Source organism: Arabidopsis lyrata, assembly GCF_000004255.2.
Source record: "Arabidopsis lyrata subsp. lyrata unplaced genomic scaffold ARALYscaffold_4, whole genome shotgun sequence".
Lineage (NCBI taxonomy): Eukaryota > Viridiplantae > Streptophyta > Magnoliopsida > Brassicales > Brassicaceae > Arabidopsis > Arabidopsis lyrata.
In genome coordinates, this window is record NW_003302552.1 from 9,733,846 (window position 1) to 9,752,674 (window position 18,829).

Genomic DNA, 18,829 nt, shown 5'->3' on the forward strand with positions numbered 1-18,829 from the left:
GGTTTGATTTATAATTAAATCACTAATCCTCGTTGACAAAGCCAATTGAAGCACATCGTTATCTGGATAAACGGATCAATCAGACGATGATATGTGTCCGTTAATTAGCTAAACGACGTCGTTTTCAATATATATAAAAAACTCCTCAAATCGTTAATTAGCTTTCTCGATTTCTAATGTTTTTAATCGTTTTGTGGGTTTTCTTTAGATGAAAACGATGCCGTTTAGCTTATTAACTGACTTGTTTAATGGACACATAACAACGTCTTATTGCTCCGTGTAGCCAATTAAAGTTGTGCCTCAATTGGCTTTGTCAACGAAAATTAGTTATTTTAACTTAAAGTCAACCTAAAGTAAAACGCCCCGACCGCCATCTCTCTTAATGGACCCCACGTCCTATCTTGGCCCGTGGGCCCACCATCTTCCGTTGCACCGGTTCGCTACGTCCGGGAGGTTTTAAAGACTTGTTTACCAACCCTACAAATCACCACATGATCTTTTCCTATGTTTTGTCCTCACTCACACAGTTCCGACAATCACTTCCCGAAAGGTCACCCATCCTTAAATTGCTCCAGCTCAAGCACGCTTAACTGTGGAGTTCTCTCAGGACAGTTGACCAAAAAATAAGTGCATAGTGATGACATAGGTGGCCAAATCAATTCTCTTAAACCTATCCGCATGCATGCACCACCATATTCCTGAAATTGGCGTGTTACAATTCACCCCCACTAACTAACCGCAACGTCCTCGTTGCGCACGAAGACCGTAACCTCCGGCGGTGTGAGCCTTCTTGACTCCACACTCGTCTGGGTTTGGCTCTGATACCACTTGTAACGCCCCGACCCCCATCTCTCTTAATGGGTTCCATGTTCTCTCTCGGCCCGTGGGCCCACTATCTTCCGTTGCGCTGGTTTGCTATGTCCGGAAGGCTTTAAATACTTGTTTATCAACCCTACAAATCACCACATGATCTTTCCCTGTATTTTTTCTTCACTCACACAGTTCCGACAATCCCTTTCAGGAAGATCATCCATCCTGAAATTGCTCCAGCTCAAGCACGCTTAATTGTGGACTTCTCCCAGGACAGTTGACCAAAAAGATAAGTGCACTTTGGTGACGTATGTGGCCAAATCAATTTTTTTAAACCTTTCTGCATGCACCACCATATTCCTGAAATCAGCGTGTTACATAAAGTTAACCATTTTAATCACCAGGTACAAAGTTCATATTTTAAACCAACGAAATGGACAACTAATGATTTAAATGACATTTTTCTCAGTTCAATCCACAATCTATTTGATTTGGCGAGAAAGAAATAGACGACGCCATGGGGAACAACCAACTTCTGCAGCAAATTTAATCAAACATATTAATGCTACAGTTCGGAATCGGCTATCAACGCTCTCACAACAGAGCAATGGAAAATTAGCTGAAGCTCTACATGAATGGTTTGCAAAGAGGCGCTTATAGGACTGCATATTTGAAACTCTTTTGATTTTCCAAGTACAGTTTTGGTTTAGTTCAAAGTCAAATTTCAGATTTTCTTGTCAAAGATGCATATAGTGTAACAAAGGTTTTTTGATGAATAAAATTTTACATTCATTCAAAAAAAAAAAAAAAATACTACCGTTAGTACTATTTTTCTAATTCCACTATTCCCGAGTTTGCTTTTTGTTTATCAAGAATACCTTCGATTTTATCATTGAAAAAAGAAAACCATTTCTTCATTTGATCTTTACCATGCCATTTAAACGTGTTATTTCCTTGTTCAATAATCAGATGTTCAATCTATTTATATAGAAGAATTCTGTGTACAAAGGAATAAGAAGAAAATATTTTCTGAACATTCTACTGAAACAACACCTAAAATGCTCTGGAGTTACTCAAACAACACTTAAAGGTTGGTGCAAACTCCTGTTCTAAAAATCCCCACATAATCCGATTACTCTTTGCTTAATCGCTAGGCCCACCCTATCCGCCTCGATTAATGACTAATCCCCTAAAGAAATCAGTTATCCGATTACTCTTCACCTAATCCGATAATTATTTCCCGCCTAATCCGATTACTCCCTACCTAATCTTACATATTTCAATTATTTTTAGATTGCAACTACAAACATAGACTAACGCAACAAAATACACAGAAGCATTTAAAAAAAAAAAAAAACCTCAAAAGCTTTTCTTTTGAGCTGCAGCTTATACTTTAGCATTAGCACACAGACTTGGACAAAACAAAACAAAGGAAGTGCACCAGAGAATTTTGAGAAAATGATTAAAAAAAAAAAAAGATGCACTCTACGTCTCTATAGATCTGTTTTGGTCAATATCCTTGAACATTGTGTTAATGGATTCTTTAATTAGGCCTCAGTTATTGTCTTTGACATTGAATTTCGGTTATCTTAATCTATAGTCCATGATTGCTTTTTTAGTCATCTTAATCTATAGTCCATGATTCACTTTCACGTTCACTTGAGGAGTTGCTCATTCATTTACTGGGAGTGCATTGGACCGCGATAAGCTTCTCTTTTCCAATAAAATGTAACTTGGTAAAAGACTTCCACTATTTTTCCATTAAATACTATGGCCTTTAGGCTTTAGCTCTCCTTGGTGATATCAATCAAGTTAGCTCAACCTTGTACCACAGCACTTGCAGGCATGTTTTCTCTTCATGTCGGTATTACATCATTTCTAGATCAGTTACAGAAAATGACATTTAAAGAGGAGATCCAAAAACTGTTCTTATGTAAAGGTTTTGTCCTGATGAATTGTTTCTATTTCTGCAGGGTCTTCTTCCCTCATGACTTGGATTCTGATGCAGATGCTATGTTTTCTTAAGACAAATTTAGCTCAGCGCTCGTCCTTCAACTACCTAAAAACCAAACCGAAACCAAAACTAGTGAGTCTCAAACTCTGGTAGCTTCACAGGTATTGGTGCAAATAATGTTGACAACTCTTCTTTATTCTGTCAAAATAATAAGCACAGCATATATTAGTACAGCAGAAAATCACAAGGAAAGAGAAATGTGAAAGGTGAATAGGTGATAATCAGAGAGTACATATATAGCTATAGTCACTAACGAAGACGTTAAGTCTTTTTCTAAAACCAGAGCAGGTAAAAGAAAAGCAACCATGATCATCATTATTATATGTGATACGACAATAACCAATTCATATATACAAACCATGATCATCTATTTTTTTTTTGTAATTTCCAGGAGACCAAATAAAGAATTACCTTGCAGGACAAGAGCTTAATGAAATAGCCATTAGGTTGTTCTCCGACTTGACCAAGCAAAATTCAAAGTTACGTTTGAACTTGGTTTGCTCTTGTTGGTGCTCACACCAATGGTTTTATCTTACCAGTTCATCTGCTGTCCTCCTGTACCCACGTGGGGTTCAATGTACAAGAAGAAAACAACCATTTGAGTTACTTATTTGATTAAATGTGAAATGATACATGAAAACTTTGACAAACACTATTTTCACTTCAATTAATAACAACACTACCTGCAGGGCTAAGCTTTGGATATCTAATCTAGCAACAAAAACAAAACTCATAAAACACATCTAAGGCCCACGCCACAGAACCAGAGGCTAAAGCCACAATAACCAAGGATCCATGACACAAGCACAAGCATTTCGCTTGTCAAAAGACAATTCATGATCAAACCTTCACGGAAACCATAAAGATGCAAATGAAGTTCAGACCTGACTAATATTCTACCATCAAGAAAGCAAAGACTAACCAAGAAATGGCTGCAATAGATATGATCATATGAAGTCTAGTCTACTAAGAACGAGCCTAGATCAATGGCAAAAAAGCATGAAGCTTTTCAATACTTTTACCAAGCCAAGACAAAACTCTTTACTCCCTAAAGCGTCTAGATTCCAAGTCCAGTTCTAGATTTTGTCTCAATGCTAAATGAATCAGAATATAGATAGCAAAAACTCACATACACATAAATACGAACACTAACATTCACAAACTTTTATCCACACTAGATTCAGCAATAACCTTAAGATGAAGAACATATCAATAAACCCCAAATCGTAAGTATGTTTGTGAACTACTCATTAAGATGATTAATGAAGTGCCGTAACCTAAAACCAATCGACATTGATACACAAGAAACCATTGAATCAAACACCAGAAGATCGATTCGGCCAAAGTCGATACAAAAAATCTACTCGGAACGAGTATAATACGAAGATTTAACTCTTCCAGCATCCTAACACCAAAACAGGAATCTTTTAATCTAAATCAGATTTCAACTATGAAAGAATTTAAATTGACAATGATGAATCAATAAGAGAGTAAGTAACCTGGGAAGCCCTCCAAGGGTCTTCTCTTCCGAGAGTAGTTCTAATTGTTCCCTCAATGTAGCAAGGCTTAGTGAAGCATAGACAGTTGGACGTTTAGCAGAGCAACAGACGAAGCTTCAGGGTGGTTAAGCGGAGGATAACGGCGGTGATAAGTGTGGATATAGGATTCACACTCGATTTTTTGTGGAGAAAAACTCTAAAATCAACAAATGAAAATAAAGATTTGAAAAAGAAAGTGACCAACAAACTAAATAAAGCAAAAGAGTTTTGCAAGAATAAAATAGTAAAAAGCCTTGCAAAATTGTAAAAGAAAAAGTATGTTGTATTGCTTGATCGTAGGAGGTAAAAAGTTGTTCACCCCCAAACACATGCGTTTGAGGTTATTTTATAGATAAAACATGATCAATGCGGTCATTTACTGCTCATAATCGCATTGATCCGCATTAATCATGTAGGTTACAATTTGACCGAAACGGCTTGAATTTGAACTATCTTGGGCTGCGCGTGGATCTTCCGAACTCTTTCTTGTTGACTCCGAACTCCTGCGTCTTGACGCTGCCGCGAACCTCGAACAATATTCTCCTCGCTTCGGCCTTCTTTTATGCGAACTATATGTTGAATAAGAGCGAACTCCGTACTGGTAAAGATCGAGCTCTTTAATAAATTGAATCGAACTTCCGACAGGTCGAGCTCGATTCTCGCAATGAAACATCTAGGAATCCAAGAGGATTATTATGTAATAATGACGTGGACAGGTCCATGTGGATCCTACCGAAGATGTGTGGGATCCGACCCCAACATTTAGCCCCCAAGTCTTGCGAGCTGAGTGCTTGGCTTGGAAGACTTAAGTAAACAGTAATTAATGACTCGAGATCTTTAATATTCCGGAATTATTCCATGTTTTACGCTATTACGCCGATCTCGGATAATCAAATGATTTGATATCCCTGACAACCGTCATCATTAATTTCTTAATTTTATATTAATACCACGGGGAAAACTGTCCCACTTCCCAATATTCTCGAGGCGGTTTTCCATCATACTTTAGGGTTCTAAGAGGTAAAATCACTTTTCCATCTTATCTTCTTTACTTAGAGAACTTTCATTCTCTCTACAGAAGTCATTGTTTCCTTTTGGTAAAAAATCTTTTTTTGTAAAATGTCGAACCTTTCTTCCGAATTTCGTGAATACGAGGCGGATGATCTCGAAGCTCTCATGGGTGAAGGATCCGGACCCCAGATTCAATCCGGAGATGGGTTTGATCTTCATCCCCAGAGTGAATCAACTATCGATTCTCTCAATGATCTTCGTAGATTATGTCTCATCCCCCCTGAGGTTGAGATGGCAGTCCCGGAGCCCTTTGAGTCTCCAGAATCGGGGCGAGAAGGTTACTGTTGTGCCTATGAAATTTATTTCAAAGGGTGCGGCTTATTCTTTCCCCTTCCTGAGGTGCTTCTCGTCTACCTCAATCATCTGGGAATTGCTTTCTCTCAGATGTCGCCCAACATGCTCCGGTGTATTTTGTGTACCCTCACTATTGCGGCGAAGGTGGGCTACTCATTGGGACTTTGCGAACTCCTGGAACTTTTCCAAGCTCGCGAATCCCAAACTTCTGGGTATTATGCCCTTTATCCGAACGCGGATCAGAATCTTATTGACTGCCTGCCTTTAAAGGACACCGCCTGGAGGAAGTTTTGGGTCTTCTTCCGCATAAATAATTTTTCTATTCAGAGTTCTTCCGAACTCCCTCGAATTCACTGGTCATCGAATTTGGGTAGAAATTAGGACTTAACTGAATAATTCCCTTTGTTATTTCAAAACTGCGTTTCAACATTTCTTTGTTTTCTCGCAGGTCCTCAGATTCGACCAGTTCCATCCGTCGATTTTCTCAATTTTTACAAGGCCGTCTTGGAGAGGCCAGTTAATTGGAATTCTTTTACTTTGGAAAGAATTCACGGCGCCGGGTTTTCTGTCAGAATGACACTTACTCGCCCTGTCGACCCTCCTCCTGTTGGGATTGATCTCTCGAGTCTGAATGCCCGAGATAGGAGAAAGATCAAAGAAGCAAACAAGAGGATCAAAGATCAGATTTCTCTAGTTGGGAGAGACAAGAAAAATGCAACTTCCACGGGAGATGACAAGGTCTATCGGAAAACTCTTCTGGTTGACGATGGATCTCTTGAAGGTTCAAAGTCAATGGCGGTTGCTGTAAATAATGCTTCTCCCTCCATCCCAGCAGCAGACAACGTGGTTGCTGCCACCGTTGAGGAGGAAGGCCTTGCAAGTAAAACTTCTCTTATGAAGAAGAAGAAGGCCGAGGAACTTGGACCCCAGCCCCAGGGACGTCCCAAGAACACAAGGAAGGGCAGAGCCGCTCCTTCGAATCTGCCAATTCTTGAACCTGCTGAAGCTCAGGATGCAAATCCTGATTCAGGAACTGTTTTGAAGGAACCGCTGGGTTCAGGGATGCTATCCCCCAGACGCCCCCGAGGCAATACTTCTAGGGTTCGATCGTCCCCGAGCTCGGGACTTGTTGCCAGAGCTTCATCCCAGTTAGGTAACCTTTGATTACCGTTTCGTTATTTGAGATTAGTTGACTTTTTAAGAAGATGAATCCTCACATAACCACCTTTATTCTAGACAAAGAGAAGATTGAGAATATGTTTAGATGCTTTCACACCCGCTTTGGGAAGAAACTTCTGTCCTTTGATTGGTGGAAGCCTGACATCAAGAAGATGTATATCAGCCATTCATTTCACTCCTCTCAGGTGCGACTATTTGCATCCTTAAACAGCCGATTTTGAAAGAAAATATATATATTTTTTTTTGTAAAACAAAGAACTTCTTTTATTAGGCAACTTTGGATGTGAATGGCATTATCAACTTTTACGAAGAGGAGCTCGCCAAAGTTTCCAAGAAAGTTGCTGCCGCTGAAGGAGAGATTAAGAACCTGCAATCTTCCAGTCGGCTTGTGCAGGAGTCTGCGGGCCTCGACTCGGCTCACCAGGAAGAGATCGAGAGACTCAAAAGATCCGGCGAGGAAACAAGGAAAACTTTGATTGAGACAGAGCAAAAGCTAGAGACTGCCCTTGCTGATCATAACTTCGCAAAAGGCGAGATTGAGCTTCTGAGATCAGAGCTTAACAAGGTTAAAGCAGCTGTTGAGGAGCTCGAACGGAAAAATGAGTCTCTTTCCGAACTGAAAGATCGTGATGTTCGCAAAATATCTCATGATGCTCGGAAAGAGGTTAAGGGAGCTGGGCAAAAGTTTCTTCTTGCTGTGCAGGAATTTATCGCTGCAGACAAAGCTTAGAACAAACTCAGCTCTGAACGTGATGAGATGAAAAGCAACCTCGATCTGATCATGGAGATAGAGGAAGGATCAATCAATTTGGCTGAAGAGAAGGAGACAGTGGGCGCTGAGCTCGCCGAGACTGAAGCCAAGCTAGCTAACGCTCCCCAGCCATATTTAAATTTGCAGCAGTTTGCTTCTGAGTTCGCCGATTCCCCTCCACCGACTGAACCAAGTATTGGTCTATCTCAGGATGAGATGCTGTTAACTGGTTCTTATCGTGCTCATTTTAATGAGTTCGGAACCAATGTTGACAGAATCTCCCCGGGACGAGCTTAGGGGCTCTCTGATCAGGGGCTTGTCATCTCCTCAATTATGGGAGATGATGTTAAATCGAGAAACAAAACTCCTCACGATGCTAGCTCGCTTAACCCTGAAGTGGTTCTCGCGACTCAAGACGTTGACGTTGGGGGTGCTCTTGTCTCAAGTCAAGTAAGAGAAGAAGGCGGTTCGCCTATGAATGAATGATGGTGATTGCATTCACCTTATGTGGGGATTGTCCCTTTAATTTTTAAGACATGAAATTCGCTTTGTTGGCCATGGGGCCGCTTATTTCTTTTCCAAATTTTCTGCCCAAGGGGGCTTCTATTACTGTTTTGAATAATTTGCTTAAGGGGGTTTTCGATTAAAATTTCTTTAGGAAGAAATATTTAATCTTGGTGGAAACCATCGATTTTACCTGGAGGGTTTGCAAAATCCTCCTAATCGAAGTGGTTCAGGATTATAGGAGAGATAGGCTGAACAGACCTACTTGCCTTTTTTAAAGAAAAAACATTGGAATTTTTCCTCGGTCTCTCGGTTGCGAGGTTATAGCTCGGCTTACAAGAACACTTTGCGATACTTCAAATGTGTTCGAGGGAAATCTCTAGTGAGAACTGTTTGCTTTCCCTAAGAGATAAAAAAGGTGTGATACCATTTATTGATTGTCTTCGACTTCCGAGTTCGAAATTAAGTTCGCCTACTAGGTGTTAAGTGATACTTGAATAACCTATATTTCGTAGGTCTTGTTTGTGCATGTACACGAAAATCGAGAGGTCATAACAGTCAGATCAATAGATTGACGTTTAACTTTCTTTTTCAATAAATACTCGAGTGAGTGCCCTTACATATTTTTTCTATATAAGGAGAGTTGGATTTTGTAAATCTTCTTTTTGGATCTACGATGACATCTCCCCAAGGCGAACCTTCTGGTCCTAATTTACCACGACTCCCTTCAAGCGAATCTCTTTTCCCGACAGGGGATGGATTCACTCCACAAGGGGTGGCTACTCCTTGTTTTCTTTCTTCCCTGTCTAGGGAAGAACAGATCGAGTGCCATGAATTCATGGAGCAGGTTTGAACCAAGTACCAATGGTTTCAAGGTTTTACTTGATAGATTCGTAATGTATATGTTCTTTGCAGATCACGGAAAGATACGTTTTCCTCTGCTCCGGAAGACAACGCCTCGGAATGAAACGCCGTAACCTCAAGGACCGGATTGCTAGAACAGAAAGGAAGATCCGACGTTTGGAGTCGGACGTTCATAACAGGGAGAGGAGGGGATTTGATTCTATCGCGCGCATTCCCGGCTGTCTTCGAGAACATATCAGGTTCCTGAAGAAGCATTGGGATATCTATCAAAGGAGCCTCGAACCCGACGAACGCGAAGACGGTTCGCCATCAGACGAAGTTCCTCCTGCGAACCCCCCTCCTTAGTTTTTTTTTTTATTATGTAAAAAACTATTGGGCTAGAGGCCCAACAATATTAATTATATTCCCCTTTTGCTTTAAATTTGCCGATTAACTCATCATATTTAATGCGTTTAATCTAGGGAATATAATTAGCAATTAACTCGATTACATTTTCCATGAAAGTTGTAATTTCAGATTTGAGAAATCGTCAATTAATCCTCTTAAATTCAATCGGATAAATCTTCGAGTATAAATTGGGTGTAGTTTATCATTAAATTTCAACAACAATTCTACAAAAATGTTCAAGGGAGGTAATTCATCAGAGAATCCTTCAGACTTGTTCAAAGTGATGAGTGTTGATCCTTCGAGGACGTCGGACATCGAGCTTATAAAAGCAGGAGAGTCTGGCGAACCAAAAGATTCACAAATATTGAATAAGGGAACTAGCATTCAGGTTCCGATCGTTTTAATCGAGAGATTGTCGCCTCAAGATCATGTTAAGGCTGAGGAGTTTATCAATAAGGTATTTTCCATCTTAGTGATTAACTTCTTTTTGTTATTGCTAAACGTAGCGTTTTATTTTCTTCAGCTTATCACTCGGCATGACGAGCTCGAAGATGAGAAGAAAAAGATTAGGAAACGGATAATGGAGCTAGAGAAGCATCGCCTCGATATATCTCGCGAGCTTCATCGCCTCGAAGTCCATCCTTCCGATTGGATCGAACTAGGACTTCAGGAGTACGGAAACATGCCAGGTTGAATTATTAGCATCATTGACCTCGCAGGTCAAGGAGCAGAGCTGTTCCGTAATTCAAGACCCTTCTAGATCCGGTCTTAGCTTAGCAAGAAATATTTATTTATACATTGTTCGCAACGTATCTTTATATTCATGCTCGAATATCGAATTTATAAAAACAGGATTCCATGACTGGAATAATGTTTTTATTTTTATGTTATAGCTGGACTCATGACTAGTGAGCTGCCTACGTACCCAGATTAGGATCAAGCCAAATCGTAGTTCGAATTTGTTTGCTTTAGCAATAGAACTTTTTCAAGTTGATTATGTTCCAAGGCCTTTGAACGGGATTTCCACCAAGGTCTTGTGAACGGTATACACCGTTTCGGATTTTTTCAGTGATTTGATAAGGGCCTTTCCAGTTAATACCGAGTTTTCCAGCTCCTTCTTCTTTTGTGTTATCGAACACTCGTCTTAAAACAAAGTCTCCTACATTTAAAGGTCTGTTTTTCAACTTTGAGTTATAGTATCGAGCGGTCAACTGTTGATAATTCTGAAGTCGAATAAGGGATTGGTCTTGCCTTTCATCGATTGTATCGAGAACGTCTTCTAATAATTTAGAATTCGATTCCTTGTTAAGTGGAGCTTCGCTTCGGCGCAAACCTAGAACATTCAGCTCGGCTGGGACTACGGCTTCCATCCCATAAACTAATGAGAATGGAGTTTCACCCGTTCCTCGCCTTGGGGTTGTTCGATAAGCCCACAACACAGGTTGCAGCTCGTCATACTATCCACCTTTTCGAGCACTCAAGCATTTTTTAAGATTGCTGAGAATGGTTTTATTGGAGGCTTCCGCTTGTCCATTTCCTTGAGGATACCTCGGCGTTGAGTAGCTATGTTTTATTCCCCAAGCGGAACAAAAATCTTCAAAATCATTTGAAATGAATTGAGGACCATTGTCCGTTACTATTTCGTAAGGAATTCCATAGCGACAAATAATGTGTTTCACTACAAGAAAGCAACGCAATTTCCGACGGAGTTTTAGACGGAAAAAAATCCGTCGGAAATTTCCGACGGATTTCAGAGCAATTTGCGAGAACAAAACAATTTCTCGGAAATCAAAAGGAAATTTCCGAGGAAAATACGGCCGTCGGAAATTCGTCGGAAATTATGTGGTTTTTCGACGGAATTTCGAGTGATTTTCGAAAACAAACTAGTTCCTCGGAAAGCGGTCAAAAAATTCCAAAGAATCTACGTCCGTCGGAAATCCGTCTAGAAGTTTTTCAATTTCCGAGGACTTTCCGAGGACATTATGACCGTTGTTTTCTGAGAGATTTCCAAGGACACTCGGAGAATATAGCCGTTAAAACGTCGCTGTTGATGTATCCGTTGGAGCAGCCGTTGTAATTTAAAAGTCCTCGGAAATCCCTGGGAAATCCCTCAGAAATTTTGCTTATATATTCCAACGAGTTTACATGTGTAGAAAACAAAACAAAACTATAAACAATACCAACAAAAATGTCTTCTCCATATCCTTATGATTATTTTCGTTCATGGATGGATAAACCGAGATACAATCCTGAGACAGGAAAACTTACAGAAGAGTTCAAAGAAGGGCTTAGGCAATTCATGTTATTCGCATCAAACCAGGACATAACGCTAGAAACAGGTATTATGTTATGTCCTTGTCCAAATTGTCGGAATTATAGAAAACTCGAGGTAGCTTTAGTAAAGAAGCACTTGTTTAAGAATGGATTTATGCCGGGTTATAAGATATGGTATTCACATGGAGAGAGTGAGTCAATGCTAGATTATGGTAGTACTAGTCAACATTATCTTCCGGATAGTGTAGAGGAACCATCAACGGAAGTAGACGTAGGTACATTTCAGATGGTGAATGATGCGTTTAGGGAAAATGCACCGTCTTTCGCTCAAGATGAAGATAGAGTAGAGCAACCGAATATAGGAGCTAGGAGATTCTTTGATATGTTAGATGCAGCTAATATGTCTTTGTACGATGGTTGTAAGAAGGGTCATTCACCATTATCAGCTGCAACTAGGTTGATGGGCATAAAGACGGATTGGAATTTGGCCGAGGGTTGTGTGGATGCGATTACTGATTTTGTGAAAGAAATTTTGCCCGAAGATAATCTTTCACCAGCTTCGTACTATGAGGTGCAGAAACTTGTAGCTGGACTTGGCTTGCCATATCAAGTGATAGACGTGTGCAGTGATAATTGTATGATTTATTGGAGAGAAGACGAAGGTCGCACTTCATGTCGTTTCTGTCGTAAACCTCGGTATCAGGACACTAGTGGAAGAGTTCCCATACCATATAAGCGGATGTGGTATTTACCGTTAGCAGAGAGGTTGAAGAGGTTGTATCAGTCAGAGCGTACAGCGGGATCAATGAAATGGCATGCAGAACATAGGTCAGACGGTGTAATTGCGCACCCGTCGCATGCAGAAGCATGGAAACATTTTCAATCAGTTTATCCCGACTTTGCAAGTGAGTCAAGAAACGTTTATTTGGGTTTGTCGACAGATGGTTTTAATCCTTTTGGGAAACATGGGAGGCAATATTCATTGTGGCCAGTTATCATGACACCTTATAATTTGCCGCCATCTTTGTGTATGAAACGAGAGTTTCTTTTTCTCACCATTCTTGTTCCCGGTCCAGATCATCCTAAGAAAGCACTTGATGTGTTTCTGCAGCCACTGATATATGAGTTACAAATGTTATGGGAACATGGTGTAGAAGCGTTCGATGTTTCAACCCACCAAAATTTCAACATGCGAGCGGTGCTAATGTGGACTAAAAGCAATTTTCCTGCCTATGGTATGTTATATGGGTGGACAACGCACGGACGGTTATCTTGTCCGCATTGTCAAGATAACACCAACGCGTTTCAGCTAAAACACGGACGGAAGACGTGTTGGTTTGATTGTCACAGAAGATGGCTCCCAGAAGACCATCCTTATCGTTGGAGCACCACATTATTTAAAAAGAACAGACAAGTCTTTGACGGGCCACCTCCTGAGTATTCTGGCGAGGACATATTGAATCAGTTAAGAGATTTTGGTGCTGAGAAGACAACGGTTTGTGGTGGTGCTGGGCACGATATCGTTGATGGATATGGCGATCATCATAACTGGCACAAGATGAGTATTTTCTGGGCATTGCCATATTGGAAGGATCTTTTGTTGCGGCACAATCTAGATGTCATGCATACGGAGAAGAACTTTTTTGATAATCTCATGCACACTGTACTTAATGTTCAAGGAAAGACGAAAGATAATTTGAAGTCTAGACTGGACTTGCCTGATATTTGTTCTCGAAGAAAGCTTCATGTCACTGCAAATGGGAAAGCACCAACCCCTCGATTCCGATTAGATGCAGCTTCCAAGTACGCTTTGAATATCCTAACATGAGTGAGGATGACATTCAAAAACTCAAGCAGACTGAGTTTTGTCATTGGTTGAAATTCTACGTAAGCTTTTACTTAATTATTTTTCCTTAATAATAAATTTTCAATTAGAACTTAGTTAATATTTAAGCATTATAATTAAACTATTTTGTGCAGGTTACAACTATGTCTTCTAGAGGTCAATCAATTCCTACATGGTTAGTGGAGTTCGTTAATGGGCCGTTATATGTTGCGGAAGCATATCCCATGTATTGTACTCGTGGTTACGCTTTTAAAATTCTTCGACCCAAGAAGATTAGGCCGACTTGTGATTATGGTGTATCGGCACAGTCTAGTGATCTTGTATACTATGGTGTCCTCCGCGAAATCTTAGAAGTTCGTTATCCGGGGATGATCAATTTGAGGTGCATCGTATTCTCATGTGATTGGTACGATCCAATTCTGGGACGTGGTGTGAAACATGATGAATTTGGTGCTACAACAATACACATGAGAAAGAGGCTTTGGGAATATGACCCATTCATTGTCGCATCACAAGCCGATCAAGTATGCTACATTAAATATCCACGGGCTACTGATGTTGACGATCCTTGGATCACAGTGACATCAATTAATCCTAGAGGAAGGATTGTTGGGATTTCCGATGATAGTGAACATAACCCTTTGTAGCAAAACATACTAGGTACCATCGGAGCGGTTGACCACTCGCTAGAAGTTGATCTTGTCGTTGATTTCACCATTGATGTAGATGATGAGGTTTTCGATGATTCTGAGGAAGAGATTGGCGAATTTGAGGATGCTACCGATTCGGAAGATTCAGAATACTCATCGGAAGAAGAAGACGAGGAATAAATTATTTAAGTTTCGTATATTATTAGATTTAATTATTAAATTTATTTAAAAACAATTTGAATAATTTATCTCTCAAGAATTTTTATAGTTGTTTAAATTTATTTATAAACAATTTAAATGTTTAAATTCAACATTGTATAAATTGAAAAACGTTTATTCAACGGACATGTTATAGGAAAAATCAAATTTCCTCGGAAGTCCGTCGGTAAATTAATTCCCTTGGAACTCCGTCGATAATTTCTGAGGGCATTCCGAGAGTTTATAAATACGGTCATTTTTTACAGAAAAACTATAAACCTTCGTAAAGTCCTCGGAAATTTCCGACGGATTTCCGAGGAAACCGAAATATCCTCGGATATCCGTCGGAAATTTCCGAGGACTTTCCGAGGGTTTATAGTTTGGATTTGAATATTGTGGATTTGATTCTTCTCAAGTGTAATCTAATAGTATAATTAGCCATATTTGTGAATAAAATTAGATTATAAAGCATTTCAGATCAATAAAATATCAAACTCTAAGAAATCACATCATTTACACTTAAGTGTTTATGAGATGATATGAAAGATATAGGTTATACTTAGAGAAGTCATGTGATTTTTTTAGTAGTTTGCGTTTTTTGCTTTAATATGAAATTCTATTGACAAATATAGATTAATATAGCATTAGACAACACTTAGGATGTATCAAATCTATAAAATTCAAAACAAAACAACGAATCCTGGGAAATTCCTCAGAAATAATTTTGTGTCCTCGGAAATCCGTCTAAAAGTGCTAACGGATTTGCGAGGGATTTTATGTTTCTGACGGATTTCCGTGCCAAAAAAAAACCCGTGTTTTCGATTCTGTATTGTTCTCTTAAGGTTAGCATAAGTGGTCCGTCAATACGACGGTCGAACACGGCAGTCAATAGTACTCGCCGGGGTTTCACAGTTCCTAACAGTGGGTTGAGCAACACAGAGGCAAAGAGGCCCGAATCGCTCCCTTTACCTGGAATATGAACCCTTGCTTGTAAACACGACTGTCGTCTAGACTTAGTCAACACGACCCTCCGCTCGTGATAGCTTTAAGATCGGTAAAACCTTTATTTTGGCCTCGGAATTTCCGTCTGAAATTGTTTTATATATACCAAGGGCCAAATTTTTTTATCCCAGCCGCTTGAGATTCACTTCCCTTTCCCCACCGATCTTCCCCTCTCGCCGCCGTTCATCTCTTTTCCCGCCGTTCATCCCCTTCGCCGTCGCTCCTCCTTGCTTTCACTCCTCCTCCTTGCTTTCTCTCCTCCTCTGTTACAAAATTATGTAAGTTTCAAACTCGTGGTAGCCTCACCAACTCCGCTAATAAACTTTCTCTCTTCTGAAACAGATCTCTCTTCTTTGATTCTTCACTCCAGTTGTTCTTTTAGTTTTTTGGTTGGTAGAATCTGTATATTAGTTAGAAGCTTGTTAGAATTAGGTTTTGGAATCCATAGAATTAGATCTTTGTAGTTCTATATGAGATCTGAGGTGGTAGATGGTTTTCCTCACTGTGAAGATGGTGTTTTGTCAGATTTCGGGTGCCAATTTTCTTCTTTTTCTTCTTCTTTTTTTCTTTTTTTTTTGTTTAAAAATTTTCTTCTTCTCTTTGCAAAGATGGGGTTTTGTCAGAATTAAAGTTGAAGAACAACAGCTCATACTTTTTTGATATTTTCTGATTTCTGTGGGGCTTTTTGGTGTTAGGATTTGTATTTCTATTGCAACATGTTGATGGCCTAAAGAGATACTGAACACTTGAACCCTAAGTATAGCTATAGGGTAGATATGGGTTTTGATTTGAAGCTTTTGACTCTAATTAGTTTGATGATTTTGATAAGAATTAGTTATAAGCTTGTTAATTTTAAAATAGGTTTCTTAACAAATTTGATAGATAGATTTTCAATTTTAATTTTGTAATAATTCTGAAAACGTTTTCTTCAAATGTGTAATAAGAAAAAATTCATTAGTGATGGATTACGTATTAATTTTCTATTTTAAGGTTAGACTTTTAAGTTTTCTTTATTTATATGGTTTGTAACAAATTTATAATTTTGTAAATGTAGGTCTTATGCGGAGTTCCATGGGACGTCATCTAACCGATCACGGAGGTCACCAATTAGCTCGGATACACCATCTCTATCGTGTACTAATGTCCCCGAGACGGCGAATTCTGCTCCTCAAGCAGTGATGACGATAGAGGATTTCGTTAGTCAACCGGGACGGCAACATATCCCGAGGCTCCACCCGAAAGAAGAAAATGGAGCAACTTGGTAAGAATATTTATTTCATCTATTTACATATAATTGTGAAATTTGGTATTTAACTAATTCTTATTTTACATGTTTTTAGGTTTAACCTAGAAAATGGCATCACAAAATCCATTCTTAGGATTTTCAAGACGCAACTCGGTAAACCTTTTCCAACGTACGGGGACGTGGATCCAGACACCAAATTGACTTGGTTCAAGTCTTTTGCGGTAAATTATTATTTTTGTATTAGTTAGTATTACATTTAATAATTAATTGATAGATTAACTATAATTGAATTTCTTTTCACTTGTAGCAAGATTTCAATTGGGAACCCGGTCTTAGTAAGAGAGTGCGTCTCGAGTTTGACATTCAAGTCAACACAACCTATGGAAATCACATGTACTCGTGGAAGCAAAAGTGGAAGAATGGAAAGGAGAAGCCAAAGGATTTAGAGGAAGGAGTTTGGAGAGGTTTTATTCGCTATTGGAGTATGGAGAAAACAAAAGCTACTTCCACGCAAAACTCGAAGAATCGTAAGAGCCAACGTGGTGGGAAGGGAATGGCGACCCACAATTCGGGTTCAATGTCCTTTAAAAGGCATGAAAGAAAGATGGTAAATTTCTAAATATTACTTCAGATTTCTAACTTTTTAATGTTTTTAGATTAATATCTTTTCTTTTCATGTAGGCTATCAAGAATGGAGTTCAACCGGATTGGCTACAAGTGATGGAAGAAACCCACACTAGCAAGAAAACCGGACAGATTCAAGACCTTGTTATCGAAGAGCGGATCGAGAGGATTAAGTTGCGAAAGGTGGATCGGGAGACGCAACTATCCCAAGATGGCTCAACGTCTTCAACCGGTATACCCCGTGAGGAAATCAACCTATTGTGTATCGAAGTATATTTGAATAACTTTTTAGTTTTTTGATTAATTTATTTCAAATTCTTATATATTTATTACTTTTATTATTACTTAGGAGATTCCCTTAACCAAGGGCCGCCGACCCGATTTAGGAAGCCTTGTGTCCAAGGACGGGAGTGTCTCTTCGGTAATTCCTCGTGACACCGAACTTGTTCAACAAGTTGAAGATCTTAACCGTGTCATTAAAGAAAAAGACACGGTGGTCGAAGAATTGAAGCAACAAAATGTCGAGATTAAGGAAAAGTTCGCCGAGACCCAAGTGACACTCACCAATCTTCAAACATTCTTGGCGTCTCAATTTCCGGGACAGTTCCCTCCACCATGATTTGTTCTTTTCTTTTTTTGAACATTTTCTTCTTTTTTTTTTGTCAACTAACATTTTCTGTTTATGTAAAATATTTGTGGTTTATTTTGGATAATTTAGTAATTTTGGAATTGTTTTTTTTTTAGATTATTATCTAAATTTAATTACAGAATTAATAATTGAAGTATCTAAAAAATATTTGTATTAAATAACACAGACCCAAGTTCCTGAGAAATAAAATATTGTCGGAATTCCTTCGGAAACATACAATCCTCGGAAGGCCGTCGGAAAAAATCAATCCTCGCAAATCCGTCGGACACTACAATCCTCAGAAATCCGTCGGCAAATTTCCGAGGAATTTTTCCATCGAAAGTCCTCAGAAACGATAATCCTCGGAATTCCGTCGGAAACTTTCTGAGGAATTTCTCTATCGAAAACTCCACGGGAACTTGTCTCTCTCGGAATACCGTAGGAAACAATTAACGCTCGGAATTCCGTCGGAAATTAGCTTCCTCGGAAATCCGTCGGAAATTTCTGAGGACTTTTCGACGGATCTTGATTTCCGACCAAGGCTTACCGACGACAAAAATCCGTCGGGAAACCGTCTGAAACCCCTCTTTCCGAGGGTTTACTGACGGATTGGTCCCTGGGAAATAGGTTGTTTTCTTGTAGTGTTTCCACAAGAATGTCTTTACTACGGAATCTTGTATGCTTATATAAGCTTCAGCTTTAATCCATTTGGAAAAATAGTCCGTTAGAACTAATAAGTATTGGACGCCTCGTGTTGAACGATGCATCGGACCGATTATATCCATTGACCACCTCATGAAAGGGTATGGAGCGGATATATGTGACAGAATTTCAGATGGCTGGTGAATAAGAGGAGCGTGCATCTGACACTTTTTACACCGTTTGGCGTAATCAATGCAGTCTGAAATCATAGTTGGCCAGAAATATCCTAACCGTTTGATTTTGAAAG

The 18,829-nt window shown here is 39.4% G+C and overlaps 2 protein-coding genes and 1 long non-coding RNA gene across 3 annotated transcripts; 2 read left to right on the plus strand and 1 right to left on the minus strand.

The window, feature by feature from the left end:
- Nucleotides 1-2,537: 2,537 nt before the first annotated feature.
- On the minus strand, nucleotides 2,538-4,523 carry LOC110229432. The gene is made up of 3 exons (XR_002332840.1): nucleotides 4,324-4,523; nucleotides 3,236-3,379; nucleotides 2,538-2,962 (listed from the first exon to the last, which is right to left on the minus strand). It is a non-coding gene; the product is annotated as an uncharacterized LOC110229432 (long non-coding RNA).
- Nucleotides 4,524-5,481: 958 nt separating this feature from the next.
- Nucleotides 5,482-7,636, plus strand: LOC110229248. Its single transcript, XM_021028994.1, has 4 exons — nucleotides 5,482-5,710; nucleotides 6,176-6,880; nucleotides 6,964-7,091; nucleotides 7,178-7,636. Exons 1-4 carry the CDS (start codon nucleotides 5,482-5,484, stop codon nucleotides 7,634-7,636), a joined length of 1,521 nt encoding a protein of 506 aa, XP_020884653.1.
- A 7,802-nt stretch (nucleotides 7,637-15,438) lies between these two features.
- LOC110228920 lies at nucleotides 15,439-17,944 on the plus strand. Its single transcript, XM_021027249.1, has 6 exons — nucleotides 15,439-15,660; nucleotides 16,437-16,643; nucleotides 16,723-16,849; nucleotides 16,936-17,235; nucleotides 17,310-17,522; nucleotides 17,602-17,944. Coding segments are annotated over exons 1-6 (1,119 nt in total). The 5' UTR covers nucleotides 15,439-15,658; the 3' UTR covers nucleotides 17,872-17,944.
- The last annotated feature ends 885 nt before the right edge of the window (nucleotides 17,945-18,829 follow it).